The sequence below is a fragment of the Canis aureus genome, chromosome 4, assembly GCF_053574225.1.
Source record: "Canis aureus isolate CA01 chromosome 4, VMU_Caureus_v.1.0, whole genome shotgun sequence".
Lineage (NCBI taxonomy): Eukaryota > Metazoa > Chordata > Mammalia > Carnivora > Canidae > Canis > Canis aureus.
The window spans coordinates 36,538,796-36,560,586 of NC_135614.1; the positions used below are offsets into that span (position 1 = coordinate 36,538,796).

The 21,791-nt window shown below is 42.8% G+C and overlaps 1 protein-coding gene across 14 annotated transcripts in view; it reads left to right on the top strand.

Annotated features, from left to right (window-relative positions):
- The window catches only part of SHLD2 (shieldin complex subunit 2), a 77,290-nt gene extending 61,242 nt beyond the window's left edge, over positions 1 to 16,048 (top strand). For 8 of the 14 annotated variants that reach the window (XM_077895278.1, XM_077895274.1, XM_077895280.1 and 5 more), the window contains 4 exons: positions 3,644 to 3,850; positions 10,209 to 10,437; positions 14,858 to 14,973; positions 15,713 to 16,048. In XM_077895278.1, coding sequence (XP_077751404.1) covers positions 3,644 to 3,850; positions 10,209 to 10,437; positions 14,858 to 14,973; positions 15,713 to 15,948 — 788 coding nt within the window. In that variant the 3' untranslated portion in view covers positions 15,949 to 16,048. Of the gene's footprint in view, positions 1 to 3,643; positions 3,851 to 7,876; positions 9,553 to 10,208; positions 10,438 to 14,857; positions 14,974 to 15,712 lie in introns of those variants that run through there. The other 6 variants (XM_077895282.1, XM_077895285.1, XM_077895286.1 and 3 more) reach the window with 6 other exon arrangements.
- The last annotated feature ends 5,743 nt before the right edge of the window (positions 16,049 to 21,791 follow it).

Below are 21,791 nucleotides of genomic sequence, written 5' to 3' on the forward strand. Positions count from 1 at the left end.
ATATCCACCTCAATACCTCAAAATTGTTCTTTTCAAAAGTACCAATTTGAAGGATCATCTAAGTAAGTGATTCTACTTTCAGAAACTGTTGGCATTTTATCCATTCGTTTAGTATTTCTTGTGGCATTAACGTCCATATTGGGCACTGGTTTTACTTGTTCTAAGGGTAACAAACTCACATTTAGGTAATATAATCAGAAGTGAACATCACATAGTCATCATTGAATACTGTTGATCAGAGTTGATGTTTTGGGGGAGAATTACAAGAAATCCCAAATTCACGTTCTTTTGAAATAGGCATGGGGCTTTGTAGTGAGCTCTGATCACAGTTTAGGTCCTGATGAAGGTAGACTTCATACTGTACACTTCTTAGGAATAACTGGGTGCATAAAATAAGCTATTCAGAACTAAATGCCATTCCAATTCAAATTCTGAAGGTATTTAAGTCTAAAATTTAAAAAGTATAACAAATTATAATATTCTCGTGACATTATTAATTAAGCACAGGGTAATGCAAATGATCCCAACATTTGTAATTATACTTCATGCAAATCATAATTGTCTGTATGGAGGTTTGAAATCTACTCACACCCACACTTCACGATTTAAATATAGAAATGTATTAGAAATGTACAGGGGTATCTCACAGTACATAGGGCAAGAGCATGATGGGCTCACGTGCACTTGGAACTGGGAGCTGCAGTTTCTCCATCTGTCTGCTTTAGTCACTAAGCGCAGACTTTCTCTGCTTTTCAACCACATGGAAGCCAGCAGAAGATGCTTACCCTGTAGCCCTTGATCTTCCTTTTCCTTTTAAGAGACCAGTCCATTTCCAAATTCCCAGCAAAGAATATCTGATTGCCCAGATTGAGTAAGATCCAATCAACTGTGGCCCTGGGACAGGGTGGGAAGGTACAATAGGAATGCCTGGGCTTTTTGGGGGGTGGGGTGGGGGACAGCTGAGGGTCATTTGTGGTCTGAGTGGACACACAAAGGTATTTACCACCAAAGATAGGAATGTTCACTAGCCTGGAGAGACGTATGTGATGTTACTGTTTAGTTTAAAAAGTAGATTATAAAATCTCATGTGTAATAGGATCCCATTTTAATAAAGTGGGACCATGAGTGTGTGTATACATTAAATAATTTGAAACTACATATACTAAAATGCTAGCAGTGGTTATTGTGTTTTTTTCTTTATGCCTTTAGTTTGAATTTTATGCATGTGTGAATCTGCATTTAGTTTTTATACGTTTAGCAAAAACTTCAGATTTAGTATATAGAGTGTAATATAATGAAGTACCTATTATAATACCCATTATACCCATTATATTAGAACATTGGCCAATCTTATTTCACCTATTACGACTCTTTTGTCTTACTGTATATTTTATTGTAAATACATTTTATTTATAACTAAGAAATAAAGCAAACTTTTCCTTTTGAAAAAAAGAAGGTAGGTACTGTTTGAAATAGTGAACAATTGAGCTAACAATTTGAGAAAAAATAGAATTAAATTTATACTTAATATTTGTGCCAAAATAAATTCCAGTTGCATTAGATATTCAAATATTTTTTTTTCAAAAAAGAAACAATGAGTAGTAGAAGAAAATATAAGCAAACTTATTTGTAATCTAAAGATTGGTAGGTTAAACATAACGCAGCAACAAGAACTATATAAAAATCACCATATACCAAATTAAAAGGCAAGTGAAAAGCCAGAAAAAAAAAATGTTGCATTTTGTTAGAAAATAATTGAAAAGCAAAAGACAAATATCTGTAAGGATAAATGGGTAATAGATATGAACAGGATGTCCCCAAAGAAGAAATAAAAATGGCCAATGAATGTATGAAAAAAAAATGGACTTACTAGTAATTGAAGGCACACACATAAAATAATGACAGTACCTGATTTTTCTCCTGAGAAATTGATACAGAACATACAAGGGAATAGCTACTCTCATAAACTATTGGAAATGTAGATTGGCAAAACCTTTCCTAAAGATTACCGACAATGCATATGAAAACCGAATTTGGAATACCTTTGGCCTAATAACTACACTTTTAGGAATTTATTGTGGCTATGAATGAAGATGTAGCTAAAAATGCATTTATCACAGTATTTTTTCTAACAGTTAAAAAAAAATAACCAACATGCCCCCAAATAGGGAATTGTTATAATAATTTTTAAGATTTTTGGCATATCTGTACAGTATTTTAAATAATATAGAATAATACTTAATGACATTTAAAATATATTTGGCATATTAAGACAAATTAGAAACAACTGGATGAAAAAAAAAAAGAAACAACTGGATGTCCACTGAAAGTGTTAACTGTGTTTATTTGGGGGTGTTGAGATTATGGCTGTTATTTTATTTATTTAATCTGATTTCTAACTTAGAAGCATGTATTTTGTAATAAGACAAACTATTTTATTTATTTACTATTTTAAAGATTTTATTTATTCATTCGTGAGAGACACAGGGAGAGAGGCAGAGACACAGGCAGAGGGAGAAGTGGGCTCCCTGCGGGGACCTGATGCAGGACTCGATCCCGGGACTCCAGGATCCCGGCCTGAGCTGAAGGCAGACGCTAAACCGCTGAGCACCCCAGGGATCCCTGAAGCAAACTATTTTAAAAATAGTGATTGTTTTTAAGCAGTGACTTGGAATATATATGCTTTAGCTCTTTCTAATGATGCTCTATGCTCTATCTATACAGCTTTACTGACTTGTTTTAAGATTTTCCATTTTTTCAAGAAGAAACTAAGGGAAAAAACTAAGTAGGTGGTGGTGGGGAAGGGTGTGAATTAGATTTATGGCCTGAAGTAAGTGGAAACTAAAAAGACAGCTGTTATTATTAGAAGACTTAGTGCCAAGAAATACTTTTATTTTATTAGAATTTAAAGTTGAATGTATTAAAATAGAATAGGGACTATTTGGCAAGAAGCTCTGTGCCACTGCAGTTTTAATCATTATAATTATGGCTGAGGGAACTAAAAATACATGCTGCAATTGTCTCTCAATGCCTTTTTTTTATCCTGGAAAAATTAGTTAAATAAGAAAATGAAGGTGTTGAAAATCAGTGAGAGATATTGATTATGGCAGATGTGTGTCCATTGCTATGCCTTACTAGTTTTAAAAACCTTTGCCTGTAGATATCAAAACAGGAATTAGCTACTCTGAGAAGCAGTTGGTTATGATAAATTATGACTGTTTAAGAGACCAAGAAATCTTTAGAAAAACTTTAATTAAAATTATCTCCAGGGACACCTGGGGGGCTCAGCAGTTGAGTGTCTGCCTCCGGCTCAGGCCGTGACCCCAGGGTCCCAGGATCGAGTCCCACATTGGGTCCCCGCAGGGAGCCTGCTTCTCCCTCCACCTGTGTCTCTGCCTCTCTCTGTGTGTCTCTCACGAATAAAAAAAAAAAAAAAAAAGAAAGAAAGAAAGAAAATTATCTCCAGCATCCTCATCCCAATGCCCTGAAACAGTGTAATTCACATTTTTCTTTTTATACCCAAATTCCTTAGTGTGATGAAAGTTGTATTTAACTGACTTAATTGGATCAATCTATTTAATCTGATTCTGAGCCTGGATTATTTCCTTTTTGGTGACTTTTTGTTTTTGTTTGTTTGTTTAAGATTATATTTGGGAATTTAAATATCTTTTTGTTCAGCACAATGATATCGTAGAAAGCCTAGAATTGCATACAACATTTTGGTCATCCTGTGAGTGCCTGTTTGATGATGATATAAGGGCAATTACGTTTAAAGCAAAATTTCAAAAAAACACACCCTCCTTTGTGAAGATCTCAGATTTGGCAACACACCTGGAAGATAAGCATTCAGGTAAGATCTTTATATTCCTCATTTTAATATAAGCAAGGCAAGCTACCATTTGTGGGAAAAAATGTGTAATTAAATATGAAAGTTGGGCAGCCCGGGTGGCTCTGTGGTTTAGCGCCGCCTTCAGCCCAGGGCGTGACCCTGGAGTCCCAGGATCAAGTCCTGCATTGGGCTCCCTGCATGGAGCCTGCTTCTCCCTCTGCCTGTGTCTCTGCCTCTCTCTCCCTGTGTCTCTCATGAATAATTAAGTAAAATCTGGAAGGAAGGAAGGAAAGAAGGAAGGAAGGAAGGAAGGAAGGAAGGAAGGAAGGAAGGAAGGAAGGAAGGAAGGAAGACGGAGGGAAATATAGATCAGTGTAAAGAGCTCAGCCAGATATTTGCATCTTCTTAGCTTTCTCCCTATAATCCTTTGAGGTTAAGTTGTAATTATTAAGGATCATTTAAAAATATTTTTTGCATACATGTACAAGTAGCTTATCACTTAATAAACCAGAAATAGAAAAATGACCCTAACCAGAGTCAGTTGATTGAGATAAGCATTTTATCAAGTTACTAAACTGTTATCTGTACATGGTTTTTAAATTTTAGCATTGATACAGAATGCATGCAATTTGCTTGCTGCCTTAGTAAAATGTAATAACAGACTTCCTGAACTCACCTATTTATGTGTGTGTGCATGTATGTGTATAAAATTCATCCTCAGAAACATACTACAGCTATGCAGAAGATTGCCTTTGGTGATGGATTTTATATACATACATGTTTTCCATGAACTTAATACCATTAAAGTAATTAATTTTGAGTGTAGTAGTAAAAGGAATATGTTTTAGGTTCAATATGCCATACACTTTGGAATGAAGAGAATAAAATGGTGAAAATGACTAGATAAGTTGATACAGTTTTAGCAGGAAATACTTTTCATTAAATTGTATTGGCTTCCTCAGTACAGAGATGATGCTAAAAGTGTGCTAACTCCTAGTAAAATGTGTAACAGATTAAACTGCATTTGAAACTATATTTAAGGTTGTTAAATGCCAACAATCAATAAATGTCCATGATCATCAATTTTGGAAATTAACAGAATGTTTTCTGGTGGCTACTGTAGCAATTGTTTTTAGAGGGGGGAGTGAGGGTAGAAAAATATGGGATGTGCCTGTAAATTTATAGTTATGTAAGTTTTTTAATGAAGAAAATCTTCGGTCAAAGTTTTTTCTCAGAATTTGTGTGAGATTATCATTTTTGGTGCTTTTATGAAGGTTAAGTTATTAAGAATAACTCAGGAACTTTGGATCTTGGTACTAAATTTTAATATTATTCTGTCATTTACATTAATAACTTTCCAGCTTCTTATAGTTTTAGATTTTATTAAATGTTAGATGTGGTTTGAGTGAAGCAAGATTATTTTTACAGTTCTAAGAAAAAGAATCTGACCCAAAATGAAATGAGTTGAAACTCCTAAGAGACCACGTGTTACGAGTCTCAAGTATATTTCTAGGACTTTTTGCTAGCGTGCTATGCCCCCTTTTGGTCCATCCCCAGAATGTAAAAGCTGTGTCCATTTGTGTCCATAAGCAGAGCAGAAGATAACTCAGAGTGCTTTTCAAATATGGTTCAGAGCGTCAAATTTAAAATTATTTTTAACAGAATTTTTAGGGTATAATTTTTATACAGTGAACCACCCTCACTTGAAGTGTCCACATTCATACTGGTGAGTTGTGACACGAAACCCATGAAACCGTCACCAGGCTGCCCCTTTGTAATGTCACCCTTTCCCAGGTACGTGCCCCCCCCCCATCCCTCCAAGCAGCCCATCTGCTTTCTGTCCTTGGAAATTAGTTTGAATTTTCTATGATTTTATATACATGGAATCATACATTATGTACACTGTGTTGCTTGGCATTTTTAATTAAGTAAATTATTTTGTGACGTATCTGTGTTTTTGTGCACATAAGTTCATTCTTCTTTATTCTGTTGTACGAACGTACCATGATTTATCTATCTGTCCATCTGCTGATGGGCATCTGGGTCGTTTCCAGCTCTTAGCTCTTGTAAGTAGAGCTTCTATAAACATTCATGTTCAAGATGTTATATGGGCATAGTCTTTCTTTATTCCTGAGTAAATACCTAGTAGCTGAATAAGCTGAAGGTTATATGGTAGGTGCATGTTTAACTTTTTAAGAAACTGCCAAACTTTTCCAAAGTGGTTGTGGCATTTTGTATTTCCACCAAGCAGCGTGTGAGAGTTCTGTTTTTCCCACATTCGTGTCAACACTTGGTATGGGCCTTCTTTATAATTTCTGTAATGATAAGTCATTGTGGTTTTAATTTGCATTTCCCTATTGGTTAATGATGTTGAACATTTTTTCATGGACTCAGTTGCCATCCATATGTCTTTGATGAAGTGTCAACTGAAATCTTTTGCCTACTTAAAAACAAAGGGTTGATTATTTTCTTATTATTGAATTTTGAGAGTTCTTTATATTCTGGGTAAAAATTATTTGTTATATATAGGCTTTGCAGATATGTTTTCCCAGTCTGTTACTAGTGCGTTCATTCTTTTAACCAGGCCTTTTGAAGACCTTAAGTTCTGAATTCTGATGAACTCCCAATTTATCCATTTGTTCTTGTATGACTTATGCTCTTGATTTCCTAGTTAGAAAATATTTGCCTTACTGAGTGTCACAAGCATTTATATCCTATATTGTTTTAGAAGTTCTAGAGTTTTAGGGTTCACATTTGGGTCCAGGATCTGTTTTGAGTTTAATTTTTGTATATTATGTGATGCATGGCTGGAAGCTCTATTCCTTTTTGCATACGAATACCCAGCTGTTTAAGCCCCATTTGTTGAAGAGATTGCCATTTTTCCAGTGAATTGTTTTTACCCCTTTGTTAAAATCAGTTGTCCACTTGTATGTGGTCTGTTTTTGGGCTTTCTCTTCTATTTTACTGATTTGTCTATCTTTACACCAGTACCACATTATTTTGATCACTGTAGCTGTATAATATGCCTTAGAATCAGATATCGTTTACCTTCCTTTTGTTCTTTTTCAAAGTAGTTTTGGCTATTCTGTGAATTTTACAGTTTGTCAATTTCTAGAAAAAAAGCCTGCAGGGATTGTTTTGAAGCTATGCATCAACTTGAGGGAGAATTGACATCTTAGTATTGAGTTTGCCAACCTATGAACAAAATATGTCTCTTATTTCTCTTAGCTGTGTTTTATAGTTTTCAGAAAACAGGGTTTTCATATCTTTTCTCAGACTTATTCCTGTTTTCTATTTTTCTGCTATTATAATAGGTGCTTTTTATTTAAAAAAATTTTTTTTTAAGATTTTATTTATTTATTCATGAGAGAGGCCGAGACACTGGCAGAGGGAGAAGCAAGCTTCATGCAGGGAGCCCAATGTGGGACTCAATCCCAGGATCATGCCCTGAGCCAAAGGCAGACGCTCAACCGCTGAGCCACCCAGGCGTCCCAATAGGTGCTTTTTAAAATTTCAGTTTTAATTGTTTGTTGCTATTATGTAAAAATATCTTTTTTTTTTTTTTTTGTATATTGATCTCGTCTTTTGTAACCTTGCTAAACTCACTAAGCTCAATAGTAACTGTTTGGTAGATTTGAATTTTCTATATAGATGATCGTGTTATCTGTGAATAAAGAGTTTTATTTCTTCCTTTCCAGTCTGGATGCCCTTTATTTATTTTTCTCACCCCTTTGCATGTGATAACTTCTCTAATATAATATTGAAAAAAAGTTGTAAAAGCAAACGTTTTTACCTTGTTTCTGGTATTAGGGAGAAAACATTTGTTCTTCATTATTAAGTATGACGTTGACTTAGAGTTTTCCTGGATGCTCTGTCTGAAGCTGATGAAATTGCCTTTTATTCCTAGTTTGCTGAAAAACTTTTAAAATCAAGAATGAATGTTAGAATTTATCAGACACTCTTTCTCCATCAATTAAAGTGATCTTACAGTTTTTCTTTTGCAATCTTTTAATATAATTTATTGATTTTAGAATGTTAAAACAACTTTGCATTTATGAGGTAAATCCTACTTGGTCATGATGTGTCCTTTTTATATATTGCTGGATTTAATTTGCTAACATTTGTTAAGAATTTTTATGTCTGTGTTCATGAACGATAGATTTTTTTTTTTCTTCTTGTAATAGCTTTTTCTGCTTTTGGTATTAGAATAATGCTCATGGAATGAGTTGGGATGTAGATCCTCCTCTTCAGTTTTCTGGAACAGTTTGTTTAGAATTAGAATGTTTTCTTCCTTACATGCTTGGTAGAAGTGAAGCTTCCTCAGTGAAGCCCTGTGGGCCTGAAGTTTTCTTTATTGGAAGATTTTAACTCTACTCGGGCAGTGGAGGAGCTACATTTCATTTGCTGTCATGGAGAAGTCAGCTGTCTTATCTACTGCATACACAGAGCAGTTACCTTCTGGAATTAACGTAGAATTAGATTTTAAAATAAAAATCACCATCATGAACTCTAATAAAATAGGTGCTCACAGCTCTGAAGGTTTGGTTTGGGGGATGAGGCAGGGGTTGGGAATGTCCTTGCAAGCCCTCGAGGTGGGCTCCCCATTGGTAAGCCATGCAAAAGCTTTGTGCTGTTACAATCAGTTCCTGATAGGCTGTGTCAAAGGGGGCCGTTTAGCCACTTTTCATTTTCTTTATGTTCAGCTCTGAGGGCTGAAGTTGTAGTTTCTGCCATTGTTGATGTGTTTTTGAGACAGAAATGGAGAGAACATAGGGAAGTACAAGCAACTTTTTTCCTAATCTGCTTCACAATTAAAGGAGCGGGATAGGGAGCTCAACATGAGAGAATTTCCCAGGAGGGTCTGCTCTCTTCACAAAGCTTAACAGAAGCTGGATGGGGTGAGGCAGTGGCTGGCCCCTTGTCAAGAAATGAGGGTGCCTACTCAGCAACTGGCCCTATCATCAGCAGAATGTCAGGGCCCAGCAGGCTGGAAGCCCCTTGAAAGCAGAGTCCACATTAATCACGAACTTTTCATTCTTTTATAGAGATGTGTACATTTAGAAAATGTGTGGAGTGATGTTAACATCCTTCTAAAATTATGGAATTCTTTCATTAATTTCTTAGTGATACAACATGTCTGTGGAAAGGTGTGATGTACAGTGTGCTATAGTTTATTAGGTACGCTGACCACTACACACTCTTGTCATTCATGTAGGGATGGAGGGCATGCTTGGAGAAGGTGGCGAAACAGTCTCTGGGCACCGAGAGACTAAAGCAAACAGAAGGACTTAGGAATAGGACAGTCACCATTAGCAGGACTCTTGAAGAGATAATCCCAAAAAGAGAACAGGTAGCCAGAAGGATGAGCTCCTGACCTGTAGTGTCCTGCCAACTAAAAGGATGAAGAAGGGATCCCTGGGTGGTGCAGCGGTTTGGCGCCTGCCTTTGGCCCAGGGCGCGATCCTGGAGACCCGGGATCGAATCCCACATCGGGCTCCCTGCATGGAGCCTGCTTCTCCCTCTGCCTGTGTCTCTGCCTCTCTCTCTCTATCTGTGACTATCATAAATAAATAAAAATTAAAAAAATAAAATAAAATAAAATAAATAAAAGGATGAAGAAGCAAATCCAAAGACTTAACAAAGGCTTTCAACTGAATCTGGAGAGGAAGGGAGAAGATAAACTCAGATGAACTCACACCTCACTAGTATACAATAAGACAAAGGTAAATTAGAAAATGGCAGATAGCAGATACCCGGTATTTGTTTAACAGGTGAATTTATGAGCCAGTGAGTGAACATGCTCGAGGTCCTGGTGAGTCACACATTTGGTAAATGAGGACTCTCCATGCTCACGTGCTCTATACCAACGCCCAGAGTATGGATGGTGACGGGCAGGAAACTGAAAGGAAAGATTAAAAAGAGGATAAGCTAGTGGTATATTATTTTTGGATAAAGTACAGACTGGAAGAATAACTGACCTGCTGTTTGGCTTTCAGCAATGATCAATTAAAAAAGAAGAGAGAATGGGAAGAGACAGGATCGCAGCTAGTTTTAAGTGTTTTGAAGGGATTTCTACTGAAAGAGGGATCGACCTTATTTTGCATGACTCCGCAGGACAGGGGGGGAAGAAAACAGCCACCTGTGCAGCCAAACTAGCCAAATAAATCTTCACTCTTAGTTACAGGCAGCTCACCTCTCACTTTCTAGAGTAAACCCTGAAGCCACAAGTGAGTGAGATTGTCCGGGGAAAGAATGAAGGAGGGAAGACCAAGAACGAGTCCTTGGGCACATCCTCTAAGTGGCCTCATTCAACCGTATCATTAACCATGTCCATAAATGAAAGTTATAATTTACAAATACTTCTTTCTGTCTCTTGTAGGAGTGATTCTAATCAAAGCCCAGATTTTAGAGCTAGTGATTCCTATCACAGCAGGTCAGAAGATAGCTCTAAATGCCCGCAGCTCCCTGAGGAACATCCTCTCTTCCCTTCCGGACATGGTATATACTGGCTGTGCAAAATGTGGGTTGGAACTGGAAACAGACAAGAACAAGATCTACAAACAGTGTTACAGCTGCTTGCCGTTTACTATGAAGAAGCTATACTACAGGTGAGGCAGCCGGGCGAGCCAGTGGGATGGACAGTATTTTATTATATGACTGGACATGACCAAAAAATTGCATATATCAATTCTTACTTTCTAATCAGGACTAACTAGACCTAGTCCAAGAGAATAACTTTTTCCCCCTGAGTGATAAATGGCTATTTCCAAAAGCAAAAATTATCTAGTAATTGTAACAGGGATCTTTAAAAGCAGTATTTAGAAGAGTTGATTGTCTTTTAGCAGCTCTATTGAAGAAAATTTTTACTTGGTTTATATATTTTTTAAAGATTTTATTTGTTTATTCATGAGAGACACAGAGAGAGGCAGAGACACAGGCAGAGTGAGAAGCAGGCCCCAAGCAGGGAGCACGATCCTGGGACCCCGGGGTCATGCCCTGAGCTGAAGGCGGACGCTCCACCGCTGAGCCACCCGCCCCTACTTGGTTTATATTTTTAACCAAGATCTAAATGGCTCATAAGAAACTGAATCCCATACTTTACCATTTAATTGGAATATAAAGGTTAAAAGTGTTCTCTGATCTAATGTCTTAGTGTGGAAGCTAATAAAATGTTTACTAACTTTTCTGTGCCTCAGGTTTTCCAACTTCACTTTAGAGATTGAGGATTGCAAGTGTTCTTTAGTAAAATGGCAGACCAGCTAGGTGAAAAATACATTTTTCAAATAATCCAAGTCTTGGATAAACTTTTTCTTTTTACCTTGTAAAAAATATGCCCTTATATGCCTTTGGATGCCTTTATAAAATAGCCATCAGTGTTTTCTTTTTTTTTTTTTCTTTTTTAAAGATTTTATTTATTTATTCATGAGAGACACAGAGAGAGAGAGGCAGAGACACAGGTGGAGGGAGAAGCAGGCTCCCTGTGGGGAGGCCAATGCGGGACTTGATCCCGGGACCCCAGGATGATGCCCTGAGCCGAAGGCAGATGCTCAACCACTGAGCCACCCAGGTGTCCTTAGCCATCAGTATTTTGTGCTGTTTTTTTTTTTTTTTAAAGATTTTATTTATTTATTCATGAGAAACAGAGAGAGAGAGAGAGAGGCAGAGACACAGGCAGAGGGAGAAGCAGGCCCCATGCAGAAGCCCGATGTGGGACTCGATCCCAAGACCCCAGGATCACGCCTTGGGCCGAAGGCAGGTGCTAAACCGCTGAGCCACCCAGGGATCCCCTTTGTGCTCTTCTCTATTTCTAAATACTACAGTGCCTAAAAACTAAATGTAAATGTATTCAGCATGTTATCATGGTATACATTAAGCACGTTTCCAGAAGCTGAATCCATAAGCCTTATTTTCCTTTCCGTACGTGTGTTATAAATAAGCAAATGAATTTTGCTCTTACTCTGAACGTTGCTTTTATGGAAAAGAAAATTAAGATGCATATGCTATATAAGAAGTGTAATGAATTAAAATTGATTTCTGATCAATAGTCAAGGTTCCTTACAGAGTGTATATGTTATTTTGTGTCATTCTTAATGTTCTAATGAATGTAATTGTTTATTGGACAAAAATGTTACCCAGTAAATATCCCTCATGGAGAAGACAGACTTTGAATCTTCAGTCGAAAGAATAACTGTTCCCGAGAAGGAACAGGACTTCACAGACCAGTATCCCCTGATTAGGGTGTGACCTAGGATGAGGTATTGCGGGTGGAGTCCTCCGCTGTAGTGCCATGGAGGTGCTCCTGGTCCAGAAGCCCATGGGCCTAGCCTGGGCTGCTGGGTCTTGCTTGAACCCTGCGAGCAGTAGTCTCTAGTCTTCAGTCCATCTCTGCGCAGCCGCCAGGGCGACCACTGCCTGACCTACACACCTTCCAGCACTTTCCAGCACACTCTCCCCTGCAGCCTCATCTCCGGCCGTGCTTTCCCTTGCTTGCGTGTTCCAGCCCCCGGCCCTTCTTCCAGTTCCTCAGACACGCCGAGGTTCTTCTCCTTGCTCTTCCCTGCATGTCCCTGCCTCCACCTGATTCCACAGGGTTCCTCCATGTCTTAGTGGCACTTCATCGAGGAGCCTTCTGAATCCCACCCGTATTTTCCATTAGGGCACCGTGCGTGTACTCCTGCAGCTTGTGCTTGTCCCGTATGCTGTCTTCTCTCAAAAACATCTTTCCTGGGACAGGATTCACGCAGCATCGAATGAACCCATCTAAATGGGACGATCGGTGGCTTGAGTATATTCACAGGGCTGTGCCTCGGTCACCACGGCCCCTTTTAAGAGACATTTTCATCACCCGGGATCCCCGTTCCCATCACTTCTCCCCTCCCCGCAGCCCAGCATCTGGACAGTTCCCACATTTGGCTGCTATCCTATGATAACCGTTGTGAACATCTGGGTACAGATGTTCAGTGGGCATATGTTTTAGAACTGCTGTGTCGTCTGGTAACTCTATGTTTAATTTTTTGAGGAACTGCCAAACTGGTTTCCAAAACTGTTGCACAATTTTGCATTCTTACCAGGAATGTGTGAAGTTTCTGCACATCCTTGCCAACGTATTTTATTATCTGTTTTCCTTTCTGTTGCTTGTGCTTTTAAAAGGTACCATATCTAAGAAAGGTATCATCCCTAAGCTGAGATCATGGAGATTTACTCCTACATTTTCCTATAAAGATTTTATAATTTTAACTCTTTACAGATAGGGCCACGACGTATTTTTGAGTTAATGTGAGGAAAGGGTCCAACTTCATTCTTTAACATGTGAATATCCAGTTGTCCCAGCAGGGTTTGTTGAAAAGACGAGTGTATCCCTGTGAAGTCACCTTGGCACCACTGTTAAACCAAACTTGTGTGCTCCTCGAGTGAAGGACCCAGATCCGTCTTGTTTGCCAGTTGTGTTCCCAGCGCTTGGCACATAGTACATATTGAGCGTGTGTTTGCTGAGGTGAAGAACGGAGGCGGACAGAGCACGGGGAAAGAGTAGAGTCAAAAAAGAGGAAAGACCTAGAATCATCATGTGGGCAAAAGGAGAAGTAGATTTTTGAGGGAAAACCAGTAGTGTTGTTTGAGCTGTTACAATAAGTTCCTCTATCGTCACCAGTCTGTTTCCAAACTCTGTTCTTGGGGCCCCTGTGTGGTTCAGTCAGCTGAAGGTCTGACTTGATTCCCACTCAGGTCGTGATCTCAGGGTCATGGGATCAAGCCGTGTGTTGGGTTCCCTGCTCAGCGAGGAGTCTGCCTGTCCCTTTCCCTCTGCTCCTCCCTCTGCTTAGACTCCCTCTCTCTCTCAAATTAAAAAAAAAAAAAAAAGTGTTCTTAATTTTATTTTAACAATTTTTAAAAGAGGTAATATAACCATGGTAAAAATAGAAACTGTAAAGGAAGATATAAAGCAAAAGGTAGGGACACCCGGGTGGCTCAGCGGTTGAGCACCTGCCTTCGGCCCAGTGTGTGAGCTCAGGTCCCGGGATTGAGTCCCGTGTCGGGCTCCCTGCATGGAACCTGCTTCTCCCTCTGCCCGTGTCTCTGCCTCTCTCTGTGTGTCTCTCATGAATAAATAAATAAATAAAATCTTTTTTTTTAAAAAATAAGCAAAAAGTTCCTCCCCATGTACCCCATCCACCATCCATGCTGCTTCCATGGTCGTAGGAGGTTCTTGTGTGTTCTTCTAATAATTTATTATGCTCATACCAACACACATATATCCTTTCCTTTAAAAATACATAAATAGAATAATATTGTCCATTTTGTTTTATTCATATTGTTCCTTAGAGTGCATAATGACATCCCTTCCCTAATAGCACTTATAAACCTTCATCATTCTTTTTAACAACCACTTAGTATTCCACTGTAGGACATATTGAATATTATTTATCAATAGGGAACTATTTATCAATAGTTGTATTGATAAATACAATACTTGTAAAGCAGTCTGGTTTTAATAGGAAAGAATACAGTGGGGAAAAATAACTTGAAGTTGTGATTGTGAAATATTGCGATTATTATCTTTATTTTTATTTGTAAAATTAATTCACACAACAGTGTAAACATAGGCTTTCTTATATTAGTATTTGAAATTTTAAAATGAACATAGAATAAGCCTAATTTATTAATTTATCGTTTGAAACTCTTAAAAAGAAGAGCCCTTCTTTTTTTCCCTAAGATGTTTCAGAACATCCTAGAGTTGTTTTAGGAATTAAAATGAACCCTGCATAAAAGCCCAGTGCTCGGGCAGCCTGGGGGCTCAGCAGTTTAGCGCCGCTGTCAGGGCGTGACCCTGGGGTCCTGGGATTGCGTCCTGCTTTGGGCTCCCCACAGGGAGCCTGCTTCTCCCTCTCCTGGGTCTCTGTGTCTCTCATGAATAAATAAATACAATCTTTAAAACAACAACAACAACCCAGTGCTCTTTGGAATTTCACTGTATTCAAGCATTTCCTTAGTTGGAAGGCGTTCCTGAGGCCGCGTGTCCCTGTCCCATAGGCCAGCTGTAATGACCGTGGCTGACGGAGGGTGTAACGTGGGCATCCGGGTGGGATCTCAGCTGATGGAGAAGATGCTTCTCAACATTCCTCCCGACTGGCTCCGCAGAGTTATAGGTGAGATAGCCACGGCTGCGGGGCGGGTGGCGGTGCTGGAACCACTCATGCGTGGGGGTGGATGGCACCGTGGATCAGAACGGACCTCAGGGGCTTTTCTGTCCGCGTAAAGGCAGAGGTGTGATTAGCTGGAGGGGGACGAGGAGCATGTTTGCTGCAGGGGAAGACTTGGTCCGCACGGCCAGGGAGCCCTGTGTGTGGTGGGCCCAGTCGCCTGCTTGCCGCCAGGGTCACGGGGCCCGTGGGCCTGCCCCGGCCGCGCTAGTGTGTCCCGGCTCCAGGCTTGGCCGAGGTCGCAGGCTCAGGACCAGGGCCCAGTGTGGCGCGGCCTGTGCGTGGGCTGCCCGCCCTCTGAGCCCCCGCGCCCGCTCCCCTCGCCCAGGCCCCCCGAGGCCCACAAGCGCCAGCTCCCACCACTGGTTATTTCATTTATTTGAAGGGAGAGCGAGCGGGAGTGGGAGCAGCAGGTGGGGCAGAAGCGGGCTCCCTGGGGGCAGGGACCCCATCCCAGGCCCCGGAGATCGTGACCCAAGCCCAACCATCCGAGCCCCGGGGCCCAGTCCCCGCTGAGGAGCCCTGGCGCACCAGGCCCGCTGGGCCGACCACACGGGCGCTGTCGGGCCTCAGAGCAGCTCAGCGCTGGGGTCGGAGCGGGCGAGGGTGGGGCAGGGCCGGGCGCCCAGGGGGCAGCGGAGCCTTGGCCATGCGCTTCACGTGTCCGTGTCCCTGTGTCCCCCAGCGCCTTGGGCCGAGGTCACCTATGGCGCGGTGGCCGCAGACCTGTTGCACTCACTGCTGGCAGCTGGCGCGGCGCCGTGGCTCCTGCAGGTGCACAGCCTGTTCGTGCTGGACGACAACAGCTGCCCGCTGCAGCAGGAGTGCTCCCTGCTGGATTTCCACCCCGACGCCCGCGCCGAGGACGCGGCAGGTCCTTCGAGGACCACGCTGGAGTCGTGTGCCTTGTGGAATAAATGAAGGACGGGGCTTTCCCTTGGGGTTTTAAATATATATGTGTATTTTGTATGGAGAAATGTGATATATCTATACATTAAAACTTTTTTTCTAAGAACATTCATTGAGGTTTTTGGCTTCTTTTTTTGGTGTTTCCCTCTCCTGCTTCTAGAGGAAGGATGTAAGTGATAAGGACTCTGCGTAGCCGTTCCCTGGGGAGGAAGGGTTCCTGTGCTGGTCCCTGCTCTGTGCCAGCGGGCGCCGCACCAGCCCCAGGGCACAGGCTGGAGGACGGGGGGCAGCTGCTGCTCTGCCGCGCTCACCCTCCGTCCTGCTCTAATTAGCTGGGGATGCCCAACAGTTTCCCCAATTGTGACCCAGATGGCAACGAGTTGGTTTGTGTAAGCCTGCGTTTTGACACAAGCATTTCTTTCTCTAAAGAAGCATGCGAAATGAGGGAAACGACATCCTGCTTCAACTCATTTTGCAGAAGGAGGAAGAGAGTCGTGGTGTTAGTTCATTTTCAGAAGCTTAGCGCCTTCTGAGTTTACGTATTACTAAAGAGCATTCAGTGATTTGTTCTCTCGCCGAGACTGTAGAAGCAGCTCATCTAAACTGGCAGTCGCGGCTGAGGACGGTGCAGTGGCCCTCGCCGACGCGTGCAGTATGCTGCGGGCTCATTGATTGAAAACATTGCTTGAAAATAACTAAATTCATGAAGAAACGAACAAGTTTGTTTTACCATAATGTGCTTTACAAAATTCTTGTGGTTCATTGCAATTGTTTTCTCTCATTCAGGGTTGCTTTGTCTTTCTTTCTTTCTTTCTTCTTTCTTTCTTTCTTTCTTTCTTTCTTTCTTTCTTTCTTTCTTTCTTTCTTTCTTTCTTTCTTTCTTTCTTTCTTTCTTTCTTCTTCTTCTTTTTGTAACTTGGCTTTTCTAAAAATGAAACTCAGGGGTTTTGTATTCTCCTCAAAGTAACGTGCAAAAATGTGTTCAAGAGAGTGCGTACACACAGACGGACGTCTTCCTGTAGAGGAGGTGAGTAGTTCTCAGCAAATCCTCCCGGGTCCTTGACCAACAGAGGGGGCAGAGGGGGGGCGGAGGGACAAGCGCTCTGCTTGGTGAGTGAATTCTTGGGGGAGGGGATGAATCAGATGATTGCAGTTTTTTTTTTTAAGATTTTATTTATTTATTCATGAGAGACAGAGAGAGGCAGAGACACAGGCAGAGGGAGAAGCAGGCCCCACGCAGGGAGCCCGACGTGGGACTTGATCCCGGGTCTCCAGGATCACACCCTGGGCTGAAGGCGGCGCTAAACCGCTGAGCCACTGGGGCTGCCCTGATTGCGGGGTTTTATCTAGCCCCCAGGATGAGAGTAGAAGAGTTGTCCCCGTGCTGTCCCTACAGACACTAACATTCAAACAAGAGTTGGCTCTCCCAGGAAATCCCCGTGATGGGTGGGGAGCCTCCAGCCCAGAGCCACCGTCTTCCAAGCCAGGCTCTCTCTGGGCTAAAGGACGGTGGAGGCAAGTCTGGGATTCTGATGTGGAGGCTGCGCAGTGAGTGTCGGCCCATGGGGAGTGCCGTTCCCTTAAACTCGCCCTTCCCCGTGGTCCCCGAGGTGCGGCTTGACCTCTCAGCCCCAGAACAGCCCTGGAGGAGATGCCTCGGCACCGTCTTCGCTTGGGGAGACGTCTCCAAGGCACTTGGGGAGCCTAGAACAGCAGGTCACACCAACGGCCCCTCACAGCTCTTGGTACCTCGTTCACAAGTTAACCCATCTTTCCAGGAACCCTAATTTGAGCTGAAAATAACTTCCTTCTGTCCCGAGGCAATTATCATGTATTTAATTAAACAAATCGCCATCACTCCCAGGCGTATTCCTTACCCGAGGAGACGCGCAGGTAAGTACATCTAACCTACTCCACGGATTTTTATGAAACTCAGTCAGCTAGCCCAAGAATGTCAGCCACCCCGGCAGCCCTGTGTCTGGCAGTGCTATGGTAGGCGTTTTAGGGAAATCTCATTTTTCTTTTTTTTTTTTTTTTTTTAAGATTTTATTTATTCATAGAGACACAGAGAGAGAGAGGGAGAAGCAGGCTCCATGCAGGGAGCCTGATGTGGGACTCGATCCCGGGACCCCGGAGTCATGCCCTGAGCCAAAGACAGGTGTTAAACTGCTGAGCCACCCAGGGGTCCCCCGAAATCTCATTTTTCACCTCCTGACAGGTCAGCTGAGAGGGAAGCTCTCCCGCCTTAGAGAACCATGGGTGCTTGACATTAACACGTGCAGTTTCTCCACGGCTGTTAGAGGCGCTCGGCTTTCCCTATTGAGAGCTATGCGGACTTTCCTCTTATATCTTGGGGGCTTTTTTGGGGAAGGAGTGTTCTGATTTTCAAGAAGGGTGACAAAATTGCACACGTGATCCACCCTGCGGACTTCTGCTGAACTCACACTAGCTTGAGCCAAAAAGGGGGAAATGGTGGCTCTTGTAACAGGTAGCAGTAGCTTAAAGCACAGTTCCATCCATTGGCTTAAAGTTTGGTTACCCCACCCCATTAATTCTTTCTTTCCCTTCCCTTCAGTTTCTCCCCGTGACCTGTTGGCTCCCCTTCTCCCATCATGTTTCTTTTTCCCTTTCCTGGCCTTTCCCTCCTGTGAGCTTCCCCTCCTCTGTCTCTCTCTGCCCTATCTTTCCTGCCCGTCCACATGGAGGAAAAATGGCAATAGGAAACCCCAAACCTCTTTATAGAAAAAGAGACTCTTTTTTTTTGTGAGTGTCCAGATAGCAAATTTCATGGAAGGACTCAGACTTAGTCTGTTAGGTTACCCATCCTCCCCCGGGGCCAGGGGTGCATGTGGCACTGGGGTTGAAAGGGCTAGAACCACACAGAATGAAAGCCTTTCCATAAGGGAAGCGGAATTCAGGGCAGACACAAACCTGTTGTTACAACGGAAGATGCAAGAAGGCTTCACAGAGGAACTCATTAACCTGCATTTTTAGTTTTGCGTGAGTGGGGGTGGGGTGGGCAAAGGGAGAGAGAGAATCTGAAGCTGGCTCATGCGGGGCCCAGTGTGGAGCCCAATATGGGGCTCAATCTCATGACCCTGACCCCGAGATTGTGACCTGAGCCGATATCAGGAGTCGGACACTTAACCGCTAAGCCACCCAGGTGCCCCGAACCTGCTTTTCAAAATATGAGATGTTTGCCACGAAAACTGTGACGTGCATGAAGTAGTGTAGTGTACTTGGGAAGATGCAACATCTCAAGTGGGGCTGAGGAAGTGAAACCCCCCGAGAACGCATGGGGGGGGTACCTAAGTCACTAAGGACAGGACATATCTGAAGAAACACTGACCTGCAAAGCAAGGGAGTCTCGATAGGTTCAGTTTGGCGTTGAGAGTACTGGCGTGGCGCACGGCGCGGCGTCACATAGCTTGGTGGATGCTGGTGACACGCTGGGATCCTGTACGGATGCTTCAGCCTTAGAGCAGAGGACACGAGGGCCGGGAAACCAGAGCCGAGTCCCGCATCCCCAGACTGGGGTCGCCAGTGGCATCCAGACTTCGAAATACGGTTTGTTACGACTGAAGATGCATCTGGAAGTTGGGTCGACAGCACTACCCTGACACTTGACTTTGTGAAATGCACACTCGTGGAGCTGGGAGCAGGTGAGAGGAGGGCTTTTACCTCACCTGCTGTTGTGCCGAGGAGTAGAGTCTACAGAGTTCCCACAGGGTAACTGTATTGGTGATCACGAATCATCATCATCCCAGGATCTTCCTAAACTACTGTGGACCAAGGCCCTAAGTCGTTCATGACTAGTCTTACGTTGATTTAGGGTCGGTGCAGCCTGAGTAGGCGAGCACAGGCTGTCACGTGGTTTTCTTGGAAGAAAACCTCTCTAATTTCTCAAAAGAGTATAGAATGAAACAGAAAACGTACTGTTCCTGTGTCTCCCGTTTTAAATGACGAACGTGCCTCCTGGAGGGTCTCTAGATGGTTCACACATCAGGACAGTGAGACTCAAGTGTTCATCTATCCTGAGAGTTTACCTCTGGCCTCTGTTTTAAGGTCAATAGGGTGAGAAATAGGTGAGAGGGGAAGAAGTTTGCCAATTAATTGTTATTCTGTCTTTGGGGGTCTTGAGCCTGGCGTGTCATCAGGAGGTTGACATGGCCCCCTAAGGAATACATGTGCTGAGGGTGAGCTCCCTGCCTCCCGGGGGGGTGGGGCACAGCGTCTCTCCCACTCCAGCTCCCTGGAGCCCGCGGGAGGAGGATGGGACCTGGGGGTGAGGCTGCTTCTCCCGGTGCCTTCCCTGCCCCTGAGGCCCAGCTCCTGCCGTGATGGGGGCGCGGTGGGGGAGGACAGGGGACAAGGTTTCATGACTCCGGCTCCCCCCACGGCCCCGGCCTGTGAGCGCGGAGCTTCCCCTTGTCCTGCAGCAAGCGCACAGCTGCTTTCACTGCGAGGTTTCGATACAGACATGGTTTCGATACAGATACTAACGGCACCAGCAGGTGTAGACGCTCCGCGGAATGGGGGCCAAGCACACATACACCGTCTCTGGGTTGTGTCTGCACCTGGTTTGATTCCCGGCAAGAACTCTCAGTCAGTAGGACACCTGACTCACGCTGGGCCAATCAGATTGTTTTTCCTGGAGTTAAGGTTTATATGGAGTAGAATGCACAGATCTTCCTGTACAGTTTGCTGAATTTTGACAAATACATTCCTGTAGCCAATACTCTGATCAAAATTCTGTTTCCATCTCTCTAAAAATTTCCCTCATTTCTACTTCTAGTCAATCCCGCTCATGCTCGGCAACGTTTCTGATTTCCATCACCATAGATGAGTTTTATCTGCTCTGGAATGTCATAACAATAAAATCAGACGGTTTATATTACTTTGTGGCTGGCTTTTTTTCACACAATGTTTTTGAGGTTCACGGACTCAGTAGATTGTTCTTTTTATTGGTGAATGATATGCCAACATGGGAATTTATTACATTATTTGTTTTGTGACTGGAGGTCATTTGGGTTGTTTCCAGTTTGGGGCTGTCAGGAACAGTTGCTATAAACATCTTTTTGCAAGTTTTTTTTTAATTTTATTTATTTATTAAGATTTATTTTTATTTATTCATGATAGACATAGAGAGAGAGAGGCAGAGACACAGGCAGAGCGAGAAGCAGGCTCCATGCTGGGAGCCCGATGCGGGACTTGATCCTGGGACTCCAGGATCACGCCCTGGGCCAAAGGCAGACGCGAAACCGCTGAGCCACCCAGGGATCCCCCATCTTTTTGCAAGTCTTGTTGTGGACATAACATTTTCATTTTGGGGCCTGGGGGCGCAAGTACCCATGACTGAGATTGCTGATTTATAGGGTAGATATCTATTTAACTTCCAAATAAACTGCCAAACAGCACTCCAAGGTTGTACGGCTTTACACACAAGCCAGGTATGAGGGCCCCAGTTGTTCCCCAGGTGCCAATCGTATTCATTTAGCCATTCTACTGGATGTGAGGCAAGAGCTCATGGTCTTTTTTAAAAATTTATTTAAAGTTAATTTTTAAAAAGATTTTATTTATTTGACAGAGAGCTCAAGTAGGGGGAGCGGGAGAGGGAGAAGCAGGCCGCCCACTGTGCAGGGAGCCCAATGGGTGGATCCCAGGACCCGTGGATCATGACCTGAGCCACCCAGGCACCCCTAGCTCACGGTTTTGGTTTGCATTTCTCTGTGATGACTGATGGTGTTGAGCAACTTTTCATGTGCTTTATTTGTTGCCTATGCACCTTGACTTGTGGACGGCCTGCTCAGGTCATTTGTTCATTTATTTCACTGGGTTGTTTCTTTTTCTTTTTC